Source organism: Jaculus jaculus, chromosome 1 (assembly GCF_020740685.1).
Source record: "Jaculus jaculus isolate mJacJac1 chromosome 1, mJacJac1.mat.Y.cur, whole genome shotgun sequence".
In the NCBI taxonomy this organism is placed as follows: domain Eukaryota; kingdom Metazoa; phylum Chordata; class Mammalia; order Rodentia; family Dipodidae; genus Jaculus; species Jaculus jaculus.
Window position 1 is genome coordinate 241,031,177 of NC_059102.1, and position 14,190 is coordinate 241,045,366.

General features: G+C 44.9%; 1 protein-coding gene across 7 annotated transcripts in view; it reads left to right on the forward strand.

The window, feature by feature from the left end:
- The window catches only part of Nup93 (nucleoporin 93), a 126,378-nt gene extending 116,020 nt beyond the window's left edge, over window positions 1-10,358 (forward strand). For 6 of the 7 annotated variants that reach the window (XM_045131655.1, XM_045131660.1, XM_045131678.1 and 3 more), the window contains 10 exons: window positions 788-979; window positions 1,541-1,667; window positions 1,788-1,860; window positions 2,139-2,183; window positions 3,728-3,844; window positions 4,825-4,943; window positions 5,546-5,663; window positions 6,229-6,312; window positions 7,884-8,012; window positions 10,088-10,358. In XM_045131655.1, the coding sequence (XP_044987590.1) occupies window positions 788-979; window positions 1,541-1,667; window positions 1,788-1,860; window positions 2,139-2,183; window positions 3,728-3,844; window positions 4,825-4,943; window positions 5,546-5,663; window positions 6,229-6,312; window positions 7,884-8,012; window positions 10,088-10,198 (1,115 nt within the window). In that variant the 3' untranslated portion in view covers window positions 10,199-10,358. The remainder of the gene's footprint in view (window positions 1-787; window positions 980-1,540; window positions 1,668-1,787; window positions 1,861-2,138; window positions 2,184-3,727; window positions 3,845-4,824; window positions 4,944-5,545; window positions 5,664-6,228; window positions 6,313-7,883; window positions 8,013-10,087) is intronic. The other variant, XM_045131670.1, reaches the window with a different exon arrangement.
- The last annotated feature ends 3,832 nt before the right edge of the window (window positions 10,359-14,190 follow it).

Sequence of the window (14,190 nt, forward strand, 5' to 3'; positions counted from 1 at the left end):
GCAGGAAGAATATGAGTTCAAGACCTATCTGGGCTACAGAGTGAATTGAAGACCACCCTAGGCAATTTAGCAAGACCCTGTCTCAAAATAAAAAATAAAATTATAGTTTAGTGGTAGAGTGCTTACCTAGCACGCAGTCCCTGGGTGTGATCCCCTGCATTGCACTACCCATGTGCACACACAAGAAATGTGTATGTATGACTTGCATGGTCATAAACAGTAAACTTTTCTCTGAAACTCTGAACTGCTGTCGTTGACAGTTGCTTGGGAAAGACACAAACAGACCTTAGTTGTTGGTTACCTGTAGATCTTGCCAGTGGCAACATCTGAACACAAAGGGAAGAACAGTATTTTCTCTTCTTTCACCCCCTCATTGCCTAACAATTCTGGGAAGTAAAGTAGAGGCTTCCAGTTAGTGTCCAGTAGTTGCTGAGTTCAGATGTACGTGCATACAAATACACCATAGCTTCTTTGTGATGTTCATTTCTGTATGAAGTGCCTCTTACCACAGCATAGGAAATGAACTAACGCCCTTTTGAACTGTTTTAAGTCTTTAACTCTATTTCTCTCCTAATGGACAGTTGGGTTTTATCTCGAGGACTCCTGCTTGCCAGTCCTATCGTGAGGTCTAGAGAAGGTGGGGTGACCAGGTCACGTCTCACTTGGAGAGTCCCTTCCGTTAGACTCGTGCTGCTCTTGATTCCTACCCCGTAAGGCCAGGGCTGCTGCTGGTGGGTGAGGATGCCAGTGTCCACTACCATCTGAGAGGGCTTTCTCTCTTCCCCAGGTGAGTCCCATTTTACGGTGAATCAGCAGCCTTTCCTCTACTTCCAAGTGCTGTTTCTGACGGCACAGTTTGAGGCCGCCATTGCTTTTCTCTTCCGCATGGAGCGGCTGCGCTGCCATGCTGTCCACGTGGCTCTGGTGCTATTCGAGTTGAAGCTGCTGTTAAAATCCTCGGGACAGAGCGCCCAGCTTCGTGAGTATGCCTGTCTTGTTTGTCCATGACAGTGTCCACAGAATGGTGACTACTACCAATTTGGTCAGAAGATGCCAGTCATTTCAGAGTATTGTAGACACTTGTACTTTCCTGATGATTAGTTTTGGGGTCTTTGCTTTTTAAGCCTTTGTGTTCCCTGTGCCAAGTGCTAGTTTTGTGGCTAATGCCTTGCCATGGGTCTCATTCTTATTAGGGCTCTGGCTTTAATGACCTTGGAAACCCTGACCAGTATCATACCTGGGTACTAAAGGCAGGCAGAGAGCCAGATAAATGTTGGTTAATGGCTTGTGGATTCCTTAATAGGGCAACACAATTACACACAGTATGAGCCATAAGAATCAGGAGTGTGATCTGTCAAAATCCAACATACTGATACTTCACTGCATGAAGAATTTCACTCAACTGTGTGTATGGAGAAATGGAGGACTGCCTAAGACCATATTGGGAAATGCACTGTGCCTGTGCTCTCACCTTCCATGGGTCCTAAGTTGTGGGGACTAAGGGCTCCAAGGATGCAACTCCTTCTGTTTCCACAAGCAGTTAGCCACGAGCCTGGTGATCCTCCCTGTATGAGGCGGCTAAACTTCGTGCGACTACTCATGCTCTACACACGGAAGTTTGAGTCCACGGACCCAAGGGAAGCACTTCAGTACTTTTACTTCCTCAGGTAAAATCTGCTTTTGCCTTTCTACCTGACCAGTTTTGATTTCACTATTCTGAGAATGGCTAGTAATAGAGACCTTGAGTTTATACCAGAAGCCAACCAGCTGCCCCTGACCCTTTGCAGGGATGAGAAAGACAGTCAAGGAGAAAACATGTTTCTGCATTGTGTGAGCGAGCTTGTGATAGAAAGTCGAGAGGTAGGTCATGTTCTTCCTGTCCCTTTCCTCAGTTCTCAATCTCAGTACCTGTTCTCACACTTGGGTTGTGTGGGTATGGTGGATGTGGCCATTGGGTAGAGGTGGGATGGAGTTTTCTTTGCTACCTAACAATTAAAATGCTGATTTCAGTCTCACTGTCTACTAGCTTACCTGACTTCTCTCTTATACCTTATTTTCTTCTTTTTTCTTCCCTCTAAGGTACTGTGTATAATGTTTGTTTTCTTGGCCAATAAATAAGTTTTTTTTTTCCTCCACAGTTTGATATGATTCTTGGGAAACTAGAGAATGATGGAAGTAGAAAGGTAGGTTAAGTATGTCCTGAAAGAAATGTTAGCTTACAGTTGGGGTCTTATAATTGTGTATGTGTATTTTAAGATGCAAGGCACCACAAAAGTTTCTTATTTTAACAAGCGGAATATGAAATTACAGGCCCAGTTGATGACCTTGGTTTTATATATTTTTTTACTGTACTTTCTTTATAAATTTGTGATTAGATAGCTTTTCTATTATGTTCAGAGTACTTGTCTCTTCACACTTCCCCCTCCTTATTGAGTCAAGAAAGCTGCATTTTTGACATTTTAGGCTGAGAAAATTTGAAGAACAATAATTGATTACTGTGCCTAGTTTCTGAGGGCTAAGGGCTCAGAACTCCATGCCCACTGTGGAAACACTGTCTCTTGGGAGCCTTTGCAATTCTTCTGAGGCTTGTTATACCACAGGGTATCAAAACAGAAGGGCAGAGTACAGTCCCGACCCTGACTCTCCCTGGGGCCTTACGAAAGTCACTCGCCCCTCAAGTACCCACTTTCTCCTGTATGAAAATGCATGGCTTGACCAGGCATTTTAGAAGAGAGGCCTGTGGTGCCAGTGATCGTGGCCCGAGCTTCTCTAGCACTATGCTGAGCGCGTAGTATGCAATTTCACTAGTCACCCAACAAGGTGCCTGTTTTCTAAGTGAGGAAATTAAGGGAGGTTAATTATTTTCTTCAAGACCACACAGCTGGAATCTGAACTCAGTTCTTCCAGCCTCAGAGCTCATGCCGTTTGCTGACCAGGGGCAGGTCACTCCAGCTTGAGCTAGCCCTAAGAATTTAGCCCTGATGGAGAATCAGAATAGACAGTCCATCTTCACTCTCCCATGGGTCCTGCGGCCCCATAGACTCTCTGACTGTTTGCTTGCTGTTGAATGGTGATGTAGGTATTTTTCCAAATGTCCTGACATCACTTGTCATGTGCGTTTTCATCACGAAGTTTCTGTCACCATCTGTCTTAGAAAGCAAATCCTGAGTCTCTAAGACATTTTCTCTAAGCCTCCTAAGATTTTTCACCCTAATTCCTACTCCTTTGCAAATTTAGAATCATTGATAATGTTACTTCCTCTGGGTCATTTTAGAAAATAAGAAAGCACAGATGTCCCATTGCCATCTCTTTCATGCCTCCATTAGGTGTGCCCTGCCATGTATCTTTCTTTCCTTTTTTTTAATCTTTCCATAGTTTTAATAGGATCTTTTTTGTTTGTTTGCTGTTTTTTTGTTTTTCAAGGTAGGAAGGTAGAAAGTTTCACTCTAGCTCAGGCTGACCTGGAATTCACTGTGTAGTCTCAGGGTGGCCTCAAACTCACAGCAATCCTCCCACCTCTGCCTCCTGAGTGCTGGGATTAAAGGCATGCACCACCACACCCAGCTCTCAGTAGGATCTTTGAGACAGCCATGTCTAGTGGATAAAAAGCATGTATTGTTTGGGGCAAGCATTTTCATTTTAAGTATTTTAATTCTATTTGCTCTTAAGTGTTTAAAATAATACCTCTTTACACCTGTCTCTTCTTCTCCATAATTTGTCTTATCAGCCTGGAGTCATAGATAAGTTTACCAGTGACACAAAGCCTATTATCAACAAAGTTGCTTCCGTGGCAGAAAATAAAGGACTGTTTGAAGAAGCAGCAAAACTTTATGACCTTGCCAAGGTAAGATGGGCCTTTTCTCATGGCCTTTTTCTTCCCTGCACTTAATAGATCTGTTGGCTTTTTGGTATTAAATACACAAATATTTCAACATCACCATTGTTGAAGCACTTTCCCTGTCAAAGCATTTTCTCTAGCACTTAAGCAGCTAATGATCCAGGCAGGGTCAGATTCCCATTTTATAGAATTGTGCTGCCTGTTAGGTCTCTGGCTGGAGAGCAACATGTTTGAAAGACTGACCTGCAGGCATTGAGCTGTCACCTCCCTCCCTCAGCAGTAGGGCAAGCATCTGTCACATTTTTTTTTAAATTTTTATTATTTTATTTATTTATTTGAGAGTGACAGAGAGCAAGAGGCAGAGAGAGAGAGAATGGGTGTGCCAGGGCTTCCAGCCACTGCAAACAAACTCCAGACGCGTGCGCCCCCTGTGCATCTGGCTAACGTGGGTCCTGGGGAACTGAGCCTCAATCCGGGGTCCTTAGGCTTCACAGGCAAGTGCTTAACCGCTAAGCCATCTCTCCAGCCCCATCTGTCACATTTTGATGGCGAAACTTCCAGTGAAAAATCACTGTGGTTCCCTTATGGTAGCCCCATACCAGCCAGTAGCATGTGCCCAGGAACAGTGCCATAGCTGGAGCCTCTTGAGAACCTGGAATAGATATTTCTACCAAGGAACATGTTGTGGTTGCTGATGGTTTAGATGACCTTAAAAGATTACCTTCTTTTGTCAGAGGAATAGACAAAAAGCTGTAATTCATGTTTTCCTAAATTCAAAGGTATTTTGATTGAGATGTAATAAGGATATAGAGAAATGTACAGATAGTAAGTGGATAGTAGGTAAATTTTCTATTGATGTATATATCTGTTTAATCCCTATCCTTAAAATATAGAACTATTCTGTTCATCACCTCAAAAACTTGCTGCTTGTGTTCTGGTTATTTAGTTTGTCCTGTTGATTCCTTCCTTAATCTTCAAATGAGCAGAATGCTGATAAGGTGCTGGAGCTGATGAATAAGCTGCTGAGCCCTGTTGTTCCACAGATCAGTGCCCCACAGTCCAACAAGGAGAGGCTAAAGAACATGGCCCTGTCCATTGCTGAGCGGTAAGCCCAAGCCCTGAGGTACACATGCTAATGCAGACAGCGACGCATGCTCGGCTTGACTAGGTCACAACAGGTGGCCCTTACAGAGCTGTGCTAACTCATGTGCTTCAGAGGCACTTAGGAGCACAGCCAATGGTGGAGGGTGGAGGTGCTCTTGTGGCCAGTGCTGGAGAATCTACCCCGCAGGTGAGGGCCCTGAGTGCTCAGAGTTTAATTCCATGTTGAGGCACTCTCTTCAGATAATCCCAATACAGTGACCCAAGGGAGGCTGGGTTTGGGATATTTTTCCACTGCAACACAAAAGAAACTTTTGGCAAGTGAGGTCTCTGCACTTAGCAAATAATTCTCAGATTGGCCTGTGGGGCCCTGTGGGGTTTTTGCTAATGAGGATCTCCTTCCCTTCCTGGAGACTTCCCTACAGAAATGATAGAGGTGGGGTTACAGCAGATCCACAGAGTAAACACTGCCGACTACAACCTCCTCCCTATCCAGGGAGCTCCAGAGGTTGTGCTGCATTTGAAGTACTGTCCCACAGTTAGGGGTTATGTGAAAATTTATAATGCTCCCTGGCTCCCTTCTTACCTCTCCTTTTTGTCTTTCAGTTACAGGGCTCAGGGAATAAGTGCAAATAAATTCGTGGACTCCACATTCTATCTTCTTTTGGACTTGATTACCTTTTTTGATGAGTATCACTGTGGTCATATTGACAGAGCCTTTGATGTAAGTTTTATTGGCAGGGGCGTTTGAAATGCGGGTTAATGTATGTCCTTGAAAATTCTAAACACTTCATGATACTCCTTTAAAACAAAGAAAATGTCAACAGTATGCTTGTTCACTCAGAAGAAAAGTGTGATCCTATGAATTTAAAGATTTCTGTGTTGTCCCCATCCCTACTCTTTTAGTATCCCCTTTCACTTTCATCTGGAAACAGAAACTTCTCAAAATATTAGAGGGTCTTTAAATTTTAAAATGGTCTCTGAGCTGGGTGTAGTGGCACATGCCTTTAATCTTAGCACTCAGGAGGTTGAGGTAGGAGCATCACTGTGAGTTGTGAGTTCTAGGTCAGCCTAGGCTACATACAGTGAGACCCTGCCTTAAAAGACCAAAAAATAAAAATAAAAATAATTGTCTTGTAAAATGAGGATGAGAAAGAATCAAGTTAGCACTTCAGAATCCAAGCCTCTGTCCGTGGGAGAGCAGCATTTTCTATTAGGAGAGCCCTGATTGAGCATGTGACAAGGGGACTAATGTGACATATGGGACTGTGGGGTTTTGTTTTATACAGATAATTGACCGCTTGAAACTGGTGCCCCTGAGCCAGGAAAGTGTGGAAGAGAGGGTGGCTGCCTTCAGAAACTTCAGTGATGAAGTGAGTCCTTTTCTTACCCAGTCACTGAATTCTATTTTTCCTCTTCCAGAATAGGAAGGCTTTTGTTTTCATGTAGCTAATAACTCTGACATCTCTGCTTGCCATCTAGACTGGATGTATCCCAGCCGGGTCCAGTATCAGCTGCTCTGGTGTTCTGGGAGTGCACATAGTGTATTCTCGGAATAAACAGATTTCTAGTTGCTCCTGGAGCTGTGGCCTGATTCTTATATCGTCCACTCATACCAGAGGGTGTTTGAATGCTTGGCTGTGATCTGCTTTAAGTATTTCCATGGTGTTTATGAGCCATTCCAGTGAGTCACTGCCGCCACCTTCTGCTCGTTTGTCTGAACAAACGAGTGTACTGGCTGTGGACAGTTGCCACTCCAGAAGCCCCAGAGCTACTGTCTCGTCAGTGCTCTGAGCACAGTGCCACCATCCAGCCCAGGGATGCTCAGCTGGGCTGCACACTGGAACCTCTAGGAGAACTTCCAAACTATTGGTGTCCAGGTGCTGCCACCCAAGAGTGTTTTCCTTGAAAGGGATTGCAGTCTAGCTCTCCCTGGTCATTCTTGTGTGTGCTAAGTAAGTCTTCAAAGCATATCCTGGTTCTGGGATATCATTGGTGGCCTTTATTCAGAATGGTTCCTTGTTAAACAAGCAACTTTTATGAGCATCTCTCTGTTTCATAGAAAGAGGGAAGGCCAGGGCTGGAGAGATGGCTTAGCAGTTAAGGCATTTGCCTGCAAAGCCAAAGGACCTTGGTTCAATTCCCCAGTACCCACATAAGCCAGATGCAGAAGGTGGCACATGCGTCTGGAGTTTGTTTGCAGTGGCTGAAGGCCCTGGAGCACCCATTCTCTCTCTCTCCCTGTCCCCCTGTGTCTTTCTGTCTCTCAAATAAATAAATAATAAAAATTTTTTTTTAAAGTGGGAAGGCCAGCCTCTTCACTTGAGCATGAGGAGGGTATGTCTGTGTTGGACTGTGGTACTAACAGCTCAGAAGCTGCCCTTGGCCAGCATGCATGCTGAGCCTTCCCTTCATACTGAGGGCATTTTCTACCCTTAGCCATTGTGCCATCAGTATTTCTTATTCCCTGAGATACATGGTTGAATGCATCATGGGCTAAAGTAGTACTTTAGCTCACTCTGCTGCTGTCCACCTCCCAAGGATTCTGTTGGGTCAGTGGCAATAGCCAAACAGGCCTGAGGCTGTGGGTATTGGTGGGAACTGGAGAATCAATGTGTATGCCTCTGATACTATGTCCAGATGCCTTTTAGTCCTCACTTTGCAGCTAGCCCAAGTCTCTATGTTCATCAGATGAGACCATGGTGCTCTTAACAGACTTCCACCAAGAGGGACATAAAGGAGCAGGAAGTATGACCAGTGAACAGCAAGTCCTGGAGCTTGCTGTCACACTAGACTTTGCAGCTGGCAGCTCCTTTCTGGTGACTGCAGCTCTGCATCAGCATCTGTGGCATGTGCTTCTGTCAGGCAGAAGTCATGTTCTCTCCACTTGCTGCTCGCTTTGGGGACTCCCTTTTCCTTATTCCAGGTGTTTCTCTCTGTGTAGATCAGGCACAACCTCTCAGAAGTGCTTCTCGCCACCATGAATATCCTGTTCACACAGTTTAAGAGACTCAAGGGGACAAGTCCATCCTCATCATCCAGGCCCCAGCGAGTCATCGAAGACCGCGACTCTGTAAGATCCCAGCGTTCATGAGAAACATTGCTGAGAACCACTTTGCTGGTTTGGAATCCTTTGCCCTGCTATGAAACCACATGACCTTGAGCTGCTCTTTTCCCCTATGATCTGACACCAGAGTTAACCTTGTCTCATAAAACTCCTGGAGGAAATCAAACATTGATGAGATTGCTATTCTTAAACTGGAGGGGAGGGAATCGAAGACAATGTTAATGTGTAATTGATTCTATAAGAATTTTCTGTTCATCTTACAATAAGATTAGGAGGCTGGGGAGATGGTTCAGTTACTGGTGTTTGCTGTACAAGTAGTTACTGGTGTTTGCTGTACAAGTGTGAGGATCAGAATTTGGATCCCTAGCACCCATGTAAATGCCACATGTGTGTGTAGTGGCCACCACAATCCCAACATGTGGGAGATAGAGGCAGAGAATCCCTGGGCAACCTGGCTAGTTCACTAGCTAAATCAGCAAGTTCTAGATTCAACTGAGAGTTGATCCTGCCTTAGTAAAGAGTAGGGCAATTGAGGAAGACACTAGTATCAACCTTTGGCTCATACATGCACTCATACCACACACATATACACATGCAAAAGAAAAACAATCACAAGGTTACTTTGTGAGTCTTAGCTCATTGGTGAACACTTTAATCAAAATCACATTTGGGGGACTGAGGAGATGGCTCAGCTCAGCTGGTAAGAGTACTTGCTGTGCAAACATGAAGATCTGAGTTTGATCTCCAGCACCATATAAGAATCTGGGCATGGCCATGCATGCTTTGGACTCCAGTGATAAGGATGGCAGAGACAAGAAGATCATTTGTCAGCCAGTCTGACTGAGAAACAGCTCCAGCTTCAGTGAAAGACTGTTTTCAGAAAAGTAAGGTAGAAGAGCGACAGAGACAGACATTTGAACTCTTCCTACAGCTTCCACCCACATGCACAGTGTGGTTATTTACACACACATATGCATACACCATGCACACACTAAACATACTGCACACACACCAATCAATAAAGAAAACCATATTTTCTTTATTTGCAAGCAGAAAGGGAGAGAATGAGAATGGGCATGCCAGGACCATTTGCCACTGCAAAGGAACTCCAAATGCATGCACTACTTTATGCATCTGGCTTTATTGGGTACTGAAGAATCAAATCCAGGACAGCCAGGTTTTGCAGGCAAACATCTTTAACCACTGAGCAATCTCTCTAACCCTTTTTTTTTTTTTTTTTCAAGGTAGAGTCTCACTGTAATCCAGGCCGACCTGGAATGCACTCTGTAGTCCTAGGTTGGCCTTGCACTCAAAGTGATCCTCTTACCTCTACCTCCCAAGTGCTGGGATAAAAGGTGTGCACCACCACTCCTGGCTTAATATTTTATTTGGATCAACACTTTATTTGATGTAAACCCTTGTTTCTAAGCTTAGGCTTTGTAGGCAAATGCCTTAACCACTAAACCATTTCTCCAGCCCTAAAGGTTATCTTTTTTCAGTTATTGGAAATACCTGGCTTTAAATTTGTAGGACTCCCTTTTCTCCTCTTGAAACAGTCAGAAATGTGATAAATATTGTTGCCTCAGAAGAGAAGACCAAGCACCTATGTCATGGAGGGAAAAAAAGGAGGACTCAAAGGAGAGAAAACACAAGAAAGGGATGGAAAGAGGGAGCTTGGAGCTATAGGGCCATAGATAGCCTTTGCCTCTGATGTTCTAGGGGTTTTGTGGGGCCCCAGAAACTCAGATCCTCTTGGAGGCAGATGAACAGAAACCAGTCAAGAGGAGGGCAGGGGTAGGTTCAGAAGACAGGAGCAGGCAGTTCAGAAGCTCAGAGCTATGTCAAAAGCTAGTCACATGTGAGGCAGCTTGCCTAGAACCCATCAGCCATTGCTTAATAGAAGGACTTCGGCACCCTGTGGAACTGGTGCCCCAGTGGACACCATGTTGAAGGAATGTGACAATGAAGGGCTGTCCATGGTGCCATAGGATGGGGCATGGAAGAATGTGGTGGTGGTTCTCAGTAGACTGCTCTGACTTGAAAGTTGACCATTTTTCTTTTCTTCTCTCCTTTTCTCTCAGCAACTCCGCAGTCAAGCCAGAGCCCTGATTACCTTTGCTGGAATGATACCCTACCGGACGTCTGGGGACACCAATGCGAGGCTGGTGCAGATGGAGGTCCTCATGAATTAAGTGCCATGCTTTGAGGGAGGGGTTTGAGACTGCACACTTTGGTATATGAGCATGGGCCTGAAGGGCTGGGCTGTCTGGTTTTGTTTCTGTTGTGTTATGTTGTGTTTTGTTTTTTGTATTATGTATTTTTGTCAATATCAATAAATTTCTTTGATTTGTATTTCTTTTCAACTTTTATTTTCTTTTCTTTTTTTCCTTTAAAATTTTAAGTTTTTATTTGTATTGGGAAAAATGCTGTCAGGATTTGGGAGTCAGAGAATGAGGGGCTAAGTAAATATCTGTAATTTGGCTAACTTGGCCTTAAGAAATGGCCCGGTATAAGTAAGGAAGCAAAGCCTTTGGAAGTCACTGTTACTGAGAGATTGCCCTCGTAGCTAAGTCACAGTGCATATCCATGTTTCTAGTTGAGTGTGAAGCCATGTAAGCCTTGTGTGGAATTTCTAGTGCTTCTATCCTCCCTGTTGAGGGCCTTCGGAGGCCAGATGGTCCAAGACCACCTCTTTTTGGATTCTAGGACCGATTAGTCTGCTACTCTGTTGAGACCCCAGTGGAGGTCAAAGCATGGTCCTTGGAACACTATAAGGAAGATGGAAGGTGCAGGTGCCCAGCTCAAGCTGGAGGCAGGGTGAGCCATGTTAATCACCCCTTAGCTGCTCCACTGAACGTTTGCTCACCAGTGGGGCTTGTGTACAACAATCCTTTGAAACCTTTCTTCTTCCATCTGTGGCATTCAGTTGGTCTATTTAAATGATCCTTTCATGGTTATCAGGACTGAGTGACCAAGCACACTCATAGACCACATTCTGCATGTCCAATGTACATAAACCATGAGACATCTGCATTGATTCCTGAGCTGTAGTTGTCATCTGTCCTGGGTACTATTTCTTCCACCACCAGTTCCAAGGCCATAGACCAAACTGGAAAGGGGTTGGGGATGAACATTTGCTCCTGGGCAGGATCTGTTCTTGGGTACTGGACCATTCCTGAGGTATCCTCTTTCCCACAGAGTCTCCAAAGTGGCTTTGCTCCTGGGAAGAATTCTCTCATCACCTCTGCTACCTTTCCTTTTGAGAAAGAGCTGACGGAAAGGTAGTAGGATATTTACTCCTCATTTGGATATCTTCCATATTCCATCAAGGGTGTAGCCTTAGGGTGAGCAGGGCTGTGTTCTGCCCTCTTCCTCTGATCCCATCTTGTCAAACTGAGCTTTGCTACAGACTGAGAAGACAAGCCCTTTAGGGGACTTGGAGAGTGAGTGTGCCCTGCTTAGTTGCACTGAAAAACAAGTGAAATGATTTGTTTTCACAGCTTTAGCAAGAGTACTCTGGGCTTTTCATAGAACATGGCCTAGAGTCTTTTCTTAGAGTTGGCCCTTACTTGCAGATAAAAACATGATTCCATAATGAGAGAAGACTTGAATTGTTTCAGTCCACGTTTACTCGGTGGCCTGTCTCCTCCCTGGGAGTTATCTAAGCATTGGTCTTTCCCTGCTTTATGCACTCCTGGCTGCATACAGAACTGTTCGCCAGCCCTTACATAAGAGTAGTAGTTCATTCACCCACAGATGAGATAGGAGAGAAAAGAGGTGGGACCTTGAGATGCTGTGCTCGGGAGCTGTGAGTGATAGTGATGGTTGGCAGGTAAGAACTTGCTCAGAGACATTTGTAGAAGGAATAAGAGAACCTGCTTTTGGGTCAGACCTCGCAGAGCAAATCTCAGTACCTGTTGTACAGGCTCATTTTGTGGCCTGTTGGGACTGTGGAATTTAGGAGAAGTAAGGTGACTTTGCCAGGCCACAACATCAGTAGGTTCCTGTGTGCCCAGGCTTCCAGCTGTGCCCAGAATTCATGTGTGACTTCATGATGCTATGACATATTAGCTTCAAAATCATTGTAGCAGACAGCTTCAGGTTCACTGAGATGAACTTCCAGACCAGGCACAGTTATGGAGGAAGGGATATTTATTGAAGCCTACAGATCCAGGGGAACTTCCATAATGGCAAAAGAAGCTGGCCTGCCTTCACAGGACCAAGCAGAGAGAGAAGAGCACCAGCCAAAAGGCCAAAAGCCACAGCACACTTCAGGAACTCCAGCTAGGCACACTTTGCATATCTTTAGATTGATATCTAAAACCCACCACCATACCTTAAGATCACCCAGTGACATTACTTCCAGCCAGGTGTCTGCAGATGCAAACTACAAACAACTGAATATATTGGGGGCCATCTATTCTATTCAAACCACCACAGTCACCCTCCACTCATGTGTTCAGGGAACTAAATCCTTCACTGGCATGTTGTCTGATTGTCTCTATTTACTCAGAGAAGCTAGGAGAAAATGCCTAAGGAGTCTTTGTCTTCCAAGGATGAGATTCCAGTCTTTCTAGCAAAATCAAGGGCACATGGAGGCAGGCAGGGTTGTTGGCTGTCTGGATATCTCATCATTAACTCATGGAGACACCCACCACCCACACACCAAACTAGAGATAAGTTTAAGTGTTCCACATCCCTTTCAGGGCCTGGAAGTTTGATTTCACTCATTCTGTTTCTTTGATTTTTTTTTTTTTTTTAAATAAACTACCTACCTTTGAAGGAAAAACTGAAGTGGTGAACTCTTAGAGTGGGTTTTGGTTTTACCATTCCTGAGCTGGGAGATTGACTAAAGGGTGGGACATGGTAGTATGCACTGTAGCCAGAAGACAGACTCAACTCCCTCCCCGCAGGAAGTTACACTTGAACTGGAATCATAAGGTCAGTTCAGCAGTCTCTGTTGTTACTTAGGCATTTAAGTCCTAGGGTTTAGGCTACTTTAAGAAAGACTTAGGGACTCTTTCATAGTGTCCAGCATTTGTTGACATAAATAACAAAACAGCAAAAGCCATGTCTACTGTTGTTTTTACCTTGGCCTATTTGGTTGATCAAATGCTCCTGGCCTGAACCCTAACACTAATTTAGCAGTTACCTGTGGAGTTGTCAACATTCTGCTACTCTATGCTAGATCACCATGCCCATGTTTCTCCTTGGTTCTTATTACTTCTACAAACGTCTCTGAGCAAGAACCTTTGTTTAGGATTTCTTGTCAGATTTCCACCACACCATTCATTTCACCCATTCCTGCAGCATGCTGAGCGCTGCGCTGGAGAATAACCTTAGACGGGCACATTGCCCCAGGCCTGCTAGGGGGTTGCCAGCTGACTGGCGCCCGAGTACTGTTTTGGGTTGGAGGAGTCTTCCCTAAGACTGAGTACTGACTCGGGCTTCGGGGAGGTGCTTGGCTGTGGCATGCTTTTGCTCTGGCTGCCTTTGCCCTTCAAACATGGTTTCTTAAGGGATGAGGTGGGTAAAAATGTTTGCCTGGGGCATTGGCTTGTTGGAGTGTGGATGCAGTGGTCCCAGAAGGGTCATCTAGTCCCAAAGTAGATGTGTTGCAACCATCTGGTGGCCTCAGCAGGCTTTTAGGTAGTACCCAGGTTGAATGAGCAAGTGAAGGACACTTAGTTACCTTTGAGTTTCAGGTAACGGAAGAGCAGGTTATATAATGTGTAACTCTTTTTCTGGCTGTCCCCACGGCTTGGCCTGTATTAACACTCAGTGCCTAGAGGTGGAGGGACCTGGCACAGCATGCCTGCAAGCCAAGGGCTCTGCAGTAGAAACGGCAGCAGGCAGTAAAGTCACTTGAGAGGGTAGGAACTGGAATTCGGCTTTAAAAGAGGCAAGCGGGCCGACTGGTTGAGGTCATAGTGGGCCCCAGTTAACTTCGGCTTCTATTCCCTTCATCAGGGACTACAAAGAAAGGGGAAAGAGGGAAAAGTATGTTTTTTTCCTCAGGTAATGGGTAATTTGTGTTAAAAACACAGTAGGGTGATTTAGCTGGGTGATTCCTTTCTCTCATCCTGACATTTTTGATGTCACTCTGTGTGGCGTTGGTGAGGAGAGGAGAGAGGGAGGGGAAATGGGTGTGTGTTCTGTGTATTCCCTTTGTATTGTAACTTCT